The following is a 13151-nucleotide window of genomic DNA, read 5'->3' as shown; positions in this document are numbered from 1 at the left end:
GTTTGATTGGAAAGCATTTTCAGTTCACAAAGAGTTGAAAAAAAATAATCAGTCAGAAATTTAATAAACACCATCTGCTTGATAGTGCAAGTCACCCTGTACAAAAAGAATCCATCAACATTTCTTCGGGGTCTTGAAAAATGACAGTTTGATGGTGGTTTTGCCCGAGAGGGATCTGGGTCATTCTGTGCCAAATCACCTAAGATTCTGTGAAATTTTGTCGGTGACCGACTCAGATTTTGGTGATTTTTTTAGAATGGTCCTGGGTGGGTTCATTTGTGGGTTTTTAGAGAGGTGCAGACGCCCAAAATTGGGATAAAGCTGGTGGTGGGTTTTTTTTTTTTTTGGGGGGGGGGGGTAATACAAAAAATTACATATTAAAAATTCGGTAGGAGAAAAAAATACCTTTTTTAATTGCAGGGGGAATTTAGCTAGTAAGGGGAAGATACAACATTTGCAAACGTCAAAAAACGAAATGATCCAAATTATCCCGAAATATCTTACTGGATTGTTGGTAAATGCAGTCTAAAGCATCCTGTGAAATCGTGGCTCCTGGTGTGCCGACATTTTCAAAAAAGCGTTGGAGTAAACTGCCATTTTTTCAAAAACTGCTCCGATTTTTTATATTTAGTTCCGTCTGCATTTTCTTTGATCTTACAATTCCCCAAAGTCTATAAATTGCCCCGTTTAATCTTAAGTGGGGTCTAGGGAACGACACTACAAGATAGTATATGATTGGTTTTCTTGGTTTTTCCAAGCATCTGCGAACCCAAAACGTGGATATGGAACAAGTCAGTGTAACAATATTTGCTATAACATGCTAATCCTCCAAATCCATTTATATCTGAAAATCACAGCAAAGCACTGATGTTGTACATTCCCGTTATAAGTAAATTAAAATGAATGACGTCTACACAGCAATTGAAACATTTATGCGAAAATGAGTGCGCGGCGACGACCCCCATAGAGGCCAGGGTTTACTATTATAGATTAATGAAAGTACATGTTGTCTTCTCACGTGTATAACAGAGAAACAAAAGCAGTCCATGAGGGCGCTCTGTAGGCAAGGGGGCCAGTCTATGTAAGTTGTGATTTTACAGACCCACCACTAAATAGTATAGCGTAAGACTAATATGCTACGAAGAGTAATTAATAAACGTACTTAGAGCTAAGGGATAGAGTGTGTATGGCGTGGAAACAGCTTAACAAATAAATACAATGTACTGCAATAAGAGAAAAGTTCTTATGAGTCTTTTGTATTACGTTTGTGCTTGTCTACAGGTCTATGTGCACGTACGCCAGAAAGTTATGCGACTTATCGCCCACTTTTTATTAATCAAAAAATGATTTTATCGTGCGACACAAAACGCCACAAACGTATTTTACTGGAACGTGTGAGCTCATTTTATACAATTGCGCAAGTATTACGTATCTTTATGTGTCACACGCATGTCTGCGTGACAAAGTCGTTTGAATCGTGTATGTGTAACCAACTCGACAACATCGCAGACCAATCCATTAAAGTGGCACTGCGTCCTGAAATCCCCGAAAATATCATGCTTTTGATTGCTTACTTATCACATTTCAAACATCCGCTTGCAATGAAAGGAAACCAACTAATGCCTTACTGTTCCCGTAAAAAGACGGAATAACACGGTTGTTTACATCGGACACGACGGAGTCACGCATACGTTTTTTCAGTCGTTTCGTTCACGATCGATACACGAACGTTGTGTGTGTCACATAAAATATTACACACAGCACCAATGCACAAATGTGATTTTTACACGTCCACAAAAGGCGAACACTTTCCAGCTGAAATCACAACTGGCACGAACAGTCCGATTTTGGGGGGTCGCAAAAGTGGACCCCGAAATTTCCACGAAATAACACCAAAAAATTCCCAAGTTTTGAAAGGACGGTTGCGTGGATGTTTATATCTTACTTTTGAATGTTCTTTTCGATTAACATCATTTCGTTCAAAACGCGTTTTGTAGCCTAATTGGGCGCTTTCCAGGACGCAGTGTAAAGGGAGATTACGAGGCTAGAATGCGTCCAATTTGGCTGGAAAACTCGTTTTAAATGGAATGATCGAAATTAGAAAGAGCATGTAAAAGTAGAATATAAACGTCCACGCAACCATCCTTTAAAAACTGAAGTATATTGCGCAGCTGCGCAACAAATTTGTTGCGTAAGTCTTACGCATGGCGCAATTTCGGAGTCAGATATCGAGCTGTTAATGATCGTCTTTGAATCCTGCAGCGCATCACATTGCATCACAACGTGTATCGCGCATTGAATAGAAACGGCTGGAAATACGTATGTACGAAATGACACTCTCAACTAAACTCAAACTTGAAATAGGTTTATCTGTTTTAAACTACCAACCCATACAAGCACTTTTCAATCAGAAGTTTTTATAAATTGAAGAAAAAACCCTAGTGTTCGTAATTGTTTCTGTACTAAGGAGGGCTTCCCCTTGTCTTGTGCACCCCATACCATCCCGGTGCAAATTTTAGGGGAGGCACTTTTTTATGGTTTAAAGACCCAGTGCGGCTTCAGAAAATAACGTCCCCAGTGCCAACTATATATTGGACCCCTGGCCAGTTACGCCACTTAAATACGAATGGTTTCTTTTGAAATCTTTGGTTTCCTTACTTTTTTGGAAATTCTTCTTTTATTATTTTTACTGCTACGGCCTTGTAAACGATGATTCACAAGCGCCTGCCTGATTCGCACCATGGACTCGTCCCTCTCTTTGAACTTTGGTAAATCAAAATGGCGGGCACGCTGATTGTCAGTTCGGTAGTGGACCAATCGCATTTCCGTGTACGGGTCAGCTGATATGACGTCACCACCCAGCTTCACACTGTGGATCTTGTAGTAGTGCACGTTGATCGGTCGCAAGATGTTCTTATCGTGTCCCGTGTTTTGCAGTGTATGCTTTTCGGCTCGCCAGCGATTGCGCTCGATGACCGAGTCGCCGCGCGGAGCGATACGCGGTGGATGGCCGAAAAACCAGTTTTGAATGCGCACTGCGGCAACACTGTCGTACAGCGAGTCATTGAGGTACTCAGGAATACGCGGTCGGCGCGCGTCCATTGGTTGGATGTACTCGTCTACGTCAATCTTGATCATCCAATCAACGTCGTGCTTGTGTCTCCAGATGCAATCGTTCTCATGAGCTATCTGCACCTCTAGGTAGGTCTTATTCACAGAAGTGGAGTGAGCCCAGGGGATGAGTGTGACGAAACCTGCTTTGATGTAGTTCTGCAAGGAAGTTTGTAAGGTGGATTGGGCTGGTTTATCGTTGTCGTATATGTACACGTGCTGCACTCCCAGATACCTGTGGTAATCAAGCCACTGTGGTATGAATGCATCCACGGACTTTACCATCGTGCACATTGCAAGGAAATGCTTCTCATTTGAAGTAGCACAAGCCTTGATGTTCCTGTAGGCATCAGTCCCCGGGAGTCTCCTAAGGGTAATATTGAAGCTGCTTCGCAAACGGTACTCATTCGGAATCGGACAGGTCAGGACCACCACGTACTGGGGCAGATGCCCGAAGCTGCGCCGGTCGTCTACCGCGTGTACCACGCTGATATCTCCACTTGGGAACTCGCACCTAAACAGGACCCGGTGCCAGGTCTGTCTGAGGAGCTTGAGGCCCACAAACACAACTTGACCCGAGATACGATCTGCAAACACTGAGTGCAGGTCCGGAAGATGTGGCGCCTGCAGCTTGTCCTCCAGGTAACAGCCGTCGGTCGTTTCCTGCACTCTTAAGTCTGGTCCCTTGACCTAATTCTTCTGTAGCATTCAGCAGAGATCGTGCCTGGACCTTCTTCAGCTGGTCACCTATTGGAAGCGCCTGCATAGGTACCACGTCTCGACTGATAGTAAAGGCGCCGCTGAATAGCCAGACATATGCAGTAACCAATATAGAGAGGATGAGCAGGCAGCTCTTACCAGTAATTGGTTTCAGTGCGCTAACTAGTTGAGGTTCCGTCTTATTGTTCTCATTCTCCATTTTGAACGTAGTTGTGTTTCCTTGAAGGTTCCCTTGTTGTACATTTGCAGTGTCTAATCGTCGTCAACAGTTGATCGTCAATTAATACGACTGCTGAGAGGCAGAAGTATGGACGACTACATCGGTTGGTACGTACCACAAGCATGTAGGCGGGATAGCCATTATAGGCTTTCCGAAGTTAACGTCTGCATGATCATCTTGTCTGCCCAAACCTGTGTGACGAAAACAAAACTGTTTGTTTTGTAATTCGGTTATGCAGGGACGAAAAAAAATCGTTGCTGGAAAATATTGTTGGTAGATGGCATGCACAATATAAACGCCGTCATGTAAAGACTCTTCTTTCGATATACATAGCAGTAAGCCTGTATTCCAGAGTATTTGGCAAATCAAATTTACCGATAAAGAAAACCAATTTTCCACACTGACATCGCTTGAATAACTTTGCAAACAGCTTAACATCGCAATTTTTGTGACTTTGCAAGTTTCCTTATTACATCTTATACCTGTTTTACGACGTCGCCGTTTAAAATGCCCACATCTTTTTTTTTCAGTTTGTCAAAAATTCGACTATAAAAGATAGCAACGTGAAGAAATGTATTTAATAGAACGTGTACTATGTATGACCTTTTGAACCACCAAATAATAGTAAATGCACTCCCGTACGGTAGTCGTTTTTATTTCTGAACTAAAAAAAAGAGTCAAGAAAACTCCAGTACGCCAATAAAACTTTTTTCAAATCATAAACAATGATTTAATCAACTATGACGTTTACTCTTTCAATAACCGAACACTAAAATCAACTCAGTTTATTTTGTCAAATTAGCTTGTTTTGTCATAGATGAAACCTCTTATTCTGTGGAAATCTGTTCAGGTACGGTTCGATTGAAATACATGTAATTTCAGCAAGGAAAACAAATATTGTACTCACTCGTTTCACGGTGACTTTCAGTCCTGTCGACTCCCTTCGCCGGATGATACTTAGCGTGTCGGCTTTATTTCAAAGCCGGCTCCGAAGCATAAAATTACACGGCAGCGCCACGTCAGCAATTCTCGCTGGGTAGTTTCCAAAACCCGGGGAAAAATGAACGTGTTCTCCCGCTTCAATCAGCAAGCAAAGTTAGTCACATTACAAGATATCTAAACCTTTCACCCCTAAACATGGTCAGGCAAAAGGGTGTTCATTTCAAGTCCAACCCGCTTTGCTCTTAGTCTAGCGTATTGATGTACTTTCACTTTTCTAAAAACTGTGCGGGACTTTCTCTAGAACGATTTGTACCGCCCATACCAGACACTGATCACGCGATGGTCGGGCAAGCACACATGCTATATGCCATGTGTTGGGATTATGCGGATTATTGGCCGGCGATTGAGTGTATAAATATAATTTAGTGAGCAAGGCAAACTTTGCCATGAATACGATATTATGTAAGCTTTATGTTTGAGGAGCTAACCAAGATGGTACATGTTTGCTTACATTCTGCGAACACGCGTCGAGGAGATGGTCTATTGCGTAAATTTAAATGATGATGTCAGCAAGAATGTGATGTCATGCACTTTCACGTCACGCGCACACGTTTGGGGTGCGCACCTGTAAATAGGCCTAAACCCATCCGCCGAGCTCAGGAATAAAAGTTATACCCAGTTCTGAGAGCCAAACAATTGGGAAATTGAAGAGATATGGCAATGAACCTCTGGCCCGGACTTGGGGCTTCAAGTTTTGAACATTTTGGATGCAATGGGGCCAGTGCTCGAAAGTGGCGCTATTTTGCCATGCTGTGGAAGGATCGTTTTTCAAGACGGCTACTTTTCCGCTTTGGGAAAAACATGGGTAGTCTTCTTTGGGTGAAATGCTTAAAAGTTGTCTTCATGGAGACACTAGCAATTTTGCGCACTTTTTGTGGTAAGACAAGAGTCAGTTTTTTGATAACCATGATTGTGTTGAAGTATGGTCCATGCACGAATAGTGAATCAAAAATAAACAATCACGCTGTGCGCGCGCAGAGGTGATCCAATCAAGGATTTTAAATGGGAGCTAGCTACCGTCCGGTCCCCATATTTTTAGGGGGAATGAAGCAGTCTAGTACATTTTTTCTTCATAATTGGACAAAAGAGGGCGCTGTTTTCGAACGCGATTTCTAGTTACTGCCAGGGATGACATGTCGGAAGTATTGTGTTTAAAGGAGACTAGAGATCATAATGATAGTGTGAGTAAATTGCAGTCAACGTCGTTCCTATGATGTTGAGCAGTACGCCACCACCAACTCCATCACTGGAAATGAGGTTGACTAAAGTATGCCCCGGGGACGGGATTAAATTGCAGTCACTATAATTCATTAAAGATTGTATAATTCTATTTTGTTTTATTTAAATCAACAAATGAAATTACGTCAACGTTCACGTCTGTTTGTATCTTCAAAAATGTCGATACAGCGCCCTCATATATACGCTCAGAAAATTCATTCCATTAAATTATGTCTATTCAATGTCGTCATATTGCACCCACCATTTATTGAGGTGTGTGCAGTCATCTCGTTCCCAGCACAGTTATTATATTCACAGCTTCCTTTTTACACGCATCTGGTATTTAACGAGTAAACAAAAGAACCGTTTTATAGGTGGAAGTGGTCAAAGTCCGGTTGCGTGCTCACGAACGGTTGCTATAACTTCGGGCTTATCACACACGATATAGCGCTCCATTGACTGGACAAGAGTTGCAGGACTCAGCCGTTGCTATGGACTAGGTTGCAAACCGCACCCCTCAACTTTATAAATATCACCACACAAGGGAGTGTTTCTGTTTCGGCCAGGGATTCGAACTTTTGACATTTGCTTTAGGGCCAGGCAGCACCCACTCTAACAACAGAAATAAACCACATACAAGTATAAATCAGTGACTGTAAAACAAGCGTTGGCAACCGAAGGAGGTAGCGTGCCGTTGATGTGTTCCTTTTTGACAGCGGTACTGTATCAAATGAGAGCTGCCGCCATCTCTGCGCTGCTCTGACGGAAAGTTTAAAACAGGAGGACAGAACACATCTTTCTGCTGGTGTACGTACATAAATGGACGTGCTCATTGGATGAGCATGAAGTCGACTCAGAGCATAATCAGCAGTGATAAGTTGCTGTACAAAACTTTACTTGAAGAACTTCACTTCCGTCGGTAAGATTAACCGATACAGGCGTGGATGAGTGAAAGCCTATTCTCTCTGGGACTATAATTTGGTGAGTAATTGCGGCCATCGTGTCATCATTCCCGAAAGGAAGCAATAAAGTTTGGAGAGGTATCATAGCGGTGCAGTAACCCTGCAAACGTTCAAACATTTAGCTTATCAGCTTCTGCAGATTATGGTTGGCAAGTACGCATTTGGAGCTGTTATAGTAGTAGACACACCAAAACTAGCTGATAACCGAAACGCTGACGTACTTTTTATCAACTCGAAATCACTTTGGCAAACCTTCTGGTATCATTCATAACTTTCGAGTGCAAAGGTGAGACAACTCTTGGTTCTTTGCAGCATTCTCATCAACGACTGACTACTAACTGTGCGAGAGGTGTTTAGAATGTTTTTGCGTAGTGACCACCAGAACCAAAACTGAAGACGATCAAGCCAAAACACTGTGAGTTATCATCTGAGGACGATCGTCATTCATAAAGTTGAACCGCTTGAACCTTTTGGTACACCGTCAGTACGTCAGTGCGGTAGTACCACATTGTTCAACTGATATCAAGGCCTGTTGCATCCTTCATGCGATTTAATGGTAGGTCCACCTTTTTTTTGACGACACTGTTTTTACGTACTTGATTCCTGATTATGTCTAGTTCCCTTTCTGAAAAGGAAGTTCTTCTTTCGGATCAACTGAATCTTCAAACTGTATCGAAAGAGGTCGACACCTTCGAAATGTGTCGCAGGAAGGTGAACACCCAAACGCTTTTACTTGTCGGCCTGCTGGCGTCGATGGCGCTCTTTATCTATCTCCTCTCAACTGGCGGGATTTATTACTACGACGCTGATTTCAACCTGCATATTGGCATGCATTTGGACGCCATGTTGGACCGGGAGGGGTCACGGGGTCAAATCAGGGCGACGAAGAAACTAGTTCTGGATGAGAAGGCGTACGATAAATACAAGGCTTTAAATGGTTCTATGTACCGGTACTCCACACCACGTGACTACAGCTGCTTTTTCAAGGACAAACTTCAGAGTCCGAATATGCCCGATGTGCATTCGGCTTTTGCCGATCCGATCGCCGGTCACGTGATCTTCGTAGGGCTCAAGTTTTTAAAACAGAAGTGGCACAGGGAGGTATTTGCGTGTGAGTTTCCGGACGGGGATTCGACCAGGAGTAGCCCGGTCGTCGACGACAAGAGAAGTTTTGGCGTCATGCCTCAGTACGTCGTGGTGATCACGTGCCCCCTGCCCGATCGCTACCGCTGGAGGGCATACTTCAACATGACACTGCGCAGCCTCTCCAGTGATGCCGCGTATTCAAACATCACCATCTGTACATCCGGGGTCTCTCCGGACACGCAGTACCAACTGGCCATCTGTACAATGGTCAAGTCTGCGGACAGCTTCATCCCAGACTGGTTGGACTTCCATAGATACGTGGGTGTTGAACATGTCTTCATCTACGATAATGAGAAGGAGGATGAAACCAAGTTACCAGCGACCGTGAAAGAGTACGTAGACGAGGGTTTCGTCACGATCATTCCCTGGGCACACAGCGTATCGCATTACAAAACTTACTTGGAAGTACAAATAGCCCATGAGAACGATTGCATCTGGAGACATAAGCACGACGTTGATTGGATGATCAAGATTGACGTAGACGAGTACATCCAACCAATGGACGCGCGCCGACCGCGTATCACGGACTACCTCCAAGACGCAGCACTACAAAACCTCGCGGCACTTCGGATTCAAAACTGGTTCTTCGGCCATCCTCAGCATATTACTCCGCGCGGTGACTCGGCCATAGCCCGCAATCTCTGGCGCTCGGAGAAACCCACCCTGCAGAACACTGGACACGACAAGAACATCCTGCGGCCGATCAATGTGCATTATTTCAAAATCCACAACGTGAAGCTTGGAGGCGACATAATATCAGCCGATCCGTACAGGGAACTGCGGATGGTTCACTATCGCGTGGACAACCCGAGAGCGTTGAGGTTTGAGCTGCCAGATTTTAACGTCAGAGACAAATCTATGTTAAGACTGAGAGACCTTGTTAAAGCCAGTAAAGGTCATCGTAAAAATTAATACCAAAATTATTGATGTTAAAAAATGTTTCGAATAGCTGGTTGTTATGTGTGGGTTTTTTTTTTCAGAGCAAAAATAATATTTAACTATACACGTAGCCTACACCAATTAAAGTTTGTCATATTGACGTCACAGGATGCATAATCAGGATTTGCGCCGTAAATCCTGCTTTGCACGCAGCACAATTGGAAATTATAGTCGACATACATACTTGATGATATTTTTAAACTATTCATTTCGCACTCGACGACAATAATCAGCAGCAGGTAGGGTGCCGTTCGATTAGCTCTGACGTCATTCTCGGGGCTCACCCGGGTCAGCCACCACAGACCCTGCTCGTGGAGCAGAGTCAGTGGTGGAAGTACGTCACGCATGCGTTTTTCATTCAATAAAAACGGACACATAATTATGTGGGCCGGACAGCGGAAATCTCAATTGGACTTAAAAGCTGACTTTATTTGAAGTCTAAAGGTAATCATTTATTGAGTTCATTGCGACTTTTGAGACTACAATTTCAGCCCAACTTTTTTGAGTTTTGCAATAATTGACTAAAAAGCAGAAAATCTCAAACTAAGACCCAATCCGAAACGGGCGTTTTTTCAGTGGCTACGGCCACGGCTATGGGCGTCACGTAAGGATCGTGATGGCCCGCGGTTGAGCGTTTGATTAGCCCGGTTGTCGTGGCTGACCCGTCTGCCCTACCAGTGTCGACCCGGGTGAGCTAAACGAAGTGACTCAAAGGTTGAGCATGCAGTCAACTTGGTCTGTCAAAGAAAAACGATTGGTGGCCCTCGGTATTTTGAAAAACTAGAATAAAGAAACTTACCTTTCAATATACCTGCTAACGTGTGCTCAAATTTATAAATTTACGACAAATTTAATTTATTTTGGTGTAGAATTGTTGATTTGAAGGAATTGATTAAGTTTTTTTTTCAAATTGCGCACCGGTAGAAAATTTTCAGTCAACAGTTTTCTTTTCAGATCATTTTCAGTAGTCACAGCATGGACACATTAACTTAGCTATTAATTAATTCGGTCATTAATGTTAATTACTTTTATCCCGCACTCCAATATAGCGTGTATTGTCACTTTGTGATCTGAATTTTCATGTGAATTATTTAATAATAATTATTCGTTTACCAATGGGCCCCTTTGTTGTGTACATCAGAAATGAACTTGACGTCCGTTTGCATTTTGATCGATTGATTAAATTTGTGGTGTATTTTTGCTATTATTTTGTGATATCCATAATTAAACATTATGTTGTAAACTTAGGTTATCGCGAAAAAAAGTTTTATGAGGAGAACTTTAATTTGGAGTGCCAGTTCAGCTCATTCTGATATTAACCCAAAACATGTGCCAGGGGAAACCTTTTGAAAAAAGCAATATTATTATCTGAACTTTAGGAAACATTGATAATAAACCATTCATTTAGTAACCATGCTGATGCTTGTGTGAGTTCATTTTTATAATCACTGGGCCGCGCGACACTTAAACTATTAAAAAGCACTTACAGTTTGTAGGCTCATGTCATTGTCGGGCAATTAATTGTCCATATAAAGGTGAATTTCAATGAATCATTTTAATGAATATTTACAATCAATGTGCAAGCTGCTATAAAACGCATCAGTTCATAACGTCAAAATAGCCTTGAGCGGAGAGATGAAGCGTTTAGCAGCATGTGCAATAATTAGCATGATACAAATGCGGCTCTTCAAGTTCACTCCCCGCATGAAGTTAGTTCATGACGATGGTCTGCAGGCTGGGGTTCCATGCCCCTCGTTGGGGGCTTACACCGCCCCCCGCCCCCCGGATCTGCCAATGGTTGAAGGTCGAAGCCAGGCTTATTGCAATCATATAAGTCTGTCGAATGACGTGATAACAAGACAGTAGTGGGTTCGTAGACGTTTTATGGGACTACTGTGAGACGCATGGTGGCAGCAAACAATGTAAAAGGTATTGGTTTTTTTTGTGGCTACTCACTTTGTGGCATTCGCTCGTACCCCCGCCCTGCAAACAGGACGCTGGGATAGTCTGATGAGCTTCACAGAATTTTGTGAAGTAAGTGGCCTATGACCTATGTATAAAGCATATCTGGCTACAGCTGTTCAAGACCGCAGTTAGACAATGTGCGCAAATGCTATCCGAAAACTTCCCATAGAAATGCGCACATTCCATACCGGATGTGATTTCTGTTTCATTGCGGACCATGTGGACAAAATTATGAGCGTCGCATAATGCAATCCGACCGTTCGTCGATTCGAAACGGAGCCTGAGCAAGTGACGGGAATTGTAAATTTACAACACAGATAAGTTTTACAGAATTTCCTACATTATTACGCTTTTTCAACGAGAACAAAAACATGTCTAAACTGGAATAAAACAGTAATGAATCAGTCTTAACGGCCGTTTCAAACCTTGTAGAGTCATGACCTTGATGACGCGCAGGTCACTGGTCACGCAAAATCCAACCAATCAGAGCGTGAATTCATCAGAGTATCCCAGCGTCCTGTTTGCAGGGCGGGGGGTACGAGCGAATTTGTGGCATAGTAGCTACGCCTATGAAAGACAGGGGCGGATCCAGAAATGTTTGCAGAGTAGGGGGTTCATCATCAAATCAATGCTAAAATGTAGACAAGTGGAAATTTCCCGGACACTTGGCTGTTTTGGCTGTCCCCCCCCCCCCCCCCCCGCAAAATCAATTGGGGTGGGGGGAGGGGTATGGGATGCTCGTACCATACAATTAGCACTATATTACAGGATAGTGTACAAATACCCCCGTAACCCCAGCAGGCTATATGTCCGTATATTGGGCACAGGCGTATTAATACCAGTATAATTTTTATGTAAGTCAGAGCGGGGGAGGGGGGGGGGAGCATTTTTTTGAATGAATTTCTATTGAAAAAACCCAAATTTTTCAAAGAGCTGGGGGGGGGGGGGTCTCCCACCCCCTGGCATCGGCGCCTAAAAAGAGCTTTATAATCCCCTTATGAGCAAACAATTTTTAGTAAACCTACATCACACGTAATGTACTGACGTTTCCAATAGCTGCAATATCTAAATAAATAAAAAATGCTTTCCACTTTTAATTATGCAGTCGCACTGCATGTATTAGTCTGAGTATCACCCGTTATCCACGGAGACAAGTCCTGTAATAAGGTCTGATATGTCTAGACATGCAGATTATGCAAGCTGCGCGCCAGCCAATCGGAGTCGACTTTACAAAATCGTGACGTCATTTCATTCCTAAATCAGGATTAAATGGTTTGATTGGTCAATTAGAATGTAGTGTTTTGTAATACAACAACAGCCGGGCGCATCGTGTAACATGATACAGAGCGCGTGACAATGTTTTTTTATCCATTGTCTATGACGCGCAACGGGTGAATGACCGAAGACCCGTTATATAGAAAGCGCCCGCTGATTGGTCAAAATCTAAGAGGTCAAGTCTAATTAATCAGCGAATCTGTTCACACATTACATAGACTATATGTACATATGCCCTTGAAACAAGAACGTTTAGTGTGTGGCAACCTCGTCCCCAGGGTGTCGAGCAGTACGCGCCCACCACTACCTGCTCTCTGGAAACGCGGTTGGAAATAAAGTAAGCACTGGGGACGAGGTTGAGTGTGTGGTTACTACTAGTGGCTAGGCTTGGCATTGGAGGCGCGCATGTGCGCGATACAACCATTGATCTCCATATAATGGAGATCAATGGATACAACACAAACTTTTTTTCACTGCAAGAGGGCGCTATATTTTACAATTTGCTTAGGGTTTTTAATGGATGGCGATAGACCGCGCAGCTGAACACCTATTTTTTTTTTTTTTTACAACGGAAGCACTGTTTGTTGCTCGTT

The 13151-nt window shown here is 43.1% G+C and overlaps 2 protein-coding genes across 2 annotated transcripts; one reads left to right on the top strand and one right to left on the bottom strand.

Moving 5' to 3' along the window:
- Nucleotides 1-2374: 2374 nt before the first annotated feature.
- On the bottom strand, nucleotides 2375-4030 carry LOC119735236. The gene is made up of 2 exons (XM_038208942.1): nucleotides 3884-4030; nucleotides 2375-3801 (listed from the first exon to the last, which is right to left on the bottom strand). Exons 1-2 carry the CDS (start codon nucleotides 4028-4030, stop codon nucleotides 2617-2619), a joined length of 1332 nt encoding a protein of 443 aa, XP_038064870.1. The 3' UTR covers nucleotides 2375-2616.
- A 2684-nt stretch (nucleotides 4031-6714) lies between these two features.
- Nucleotides 6715-10720, top strand: LOC119736317. The gene has a single exon (XM_038210364.1). The coding sequence runs from the start codon at nucleotides 7843-7845 to the stop codon at nucleotides 9289-9291; it is 1449 nt and encodes a 482-aa protein (XP_038066292.1). The 5' UTR covers nucleotides 6715-7842; the 3' UTR covers nucleotides 9292-10720.
- Nucleotides 10721-13151: the final 2431 nt, after the last annotated feature.

Source organism: Patiria miniata, unplaced genomic scaffold, assembly GCF_015706575.1.
Source record: "Patiria miniata isolate m_02_andy unplaced genomic scaffold, ASM1570657v1 HiC_scaffold_29, whole genome shotgun sequence".
NCBI classification, from domain to species: Eukaryota; Metazoa; Echinodermata; class Asteroidea; order Valvatida; family Asterinidae; genus Patiria; species Patiria miniata.
Note: the sequence above shows the minus strand (reverse complement) of the source record. Positions and strands in the feature narration are given on the sequence as shown.

Excerpts from the sequence above, each read along its gene's own strand:
- LOC119735236 (XM_038208942.1), bottom strand. The coding sequence starts at position 4,030 with ATGGAGAATGAGAACAATAAGACGGAACCTCAACTAGTTAGCGCACTG. Across the intron at positions 3,802-3,883 it reads TTACTATCAGTCGAGACGTG|GTCAAGGGACCAGACTTAAG; the intron begins GTACCTATGCAG and ends CAGAAGAATTAG.
- LOC119736317 (XM_038210364.1), top strand. The coding sequence starts at position 7,843 with ATGTCTAGTTCCCTTTCTGAAAAGGAAGTTCTTCTTTCGGATCAACTG.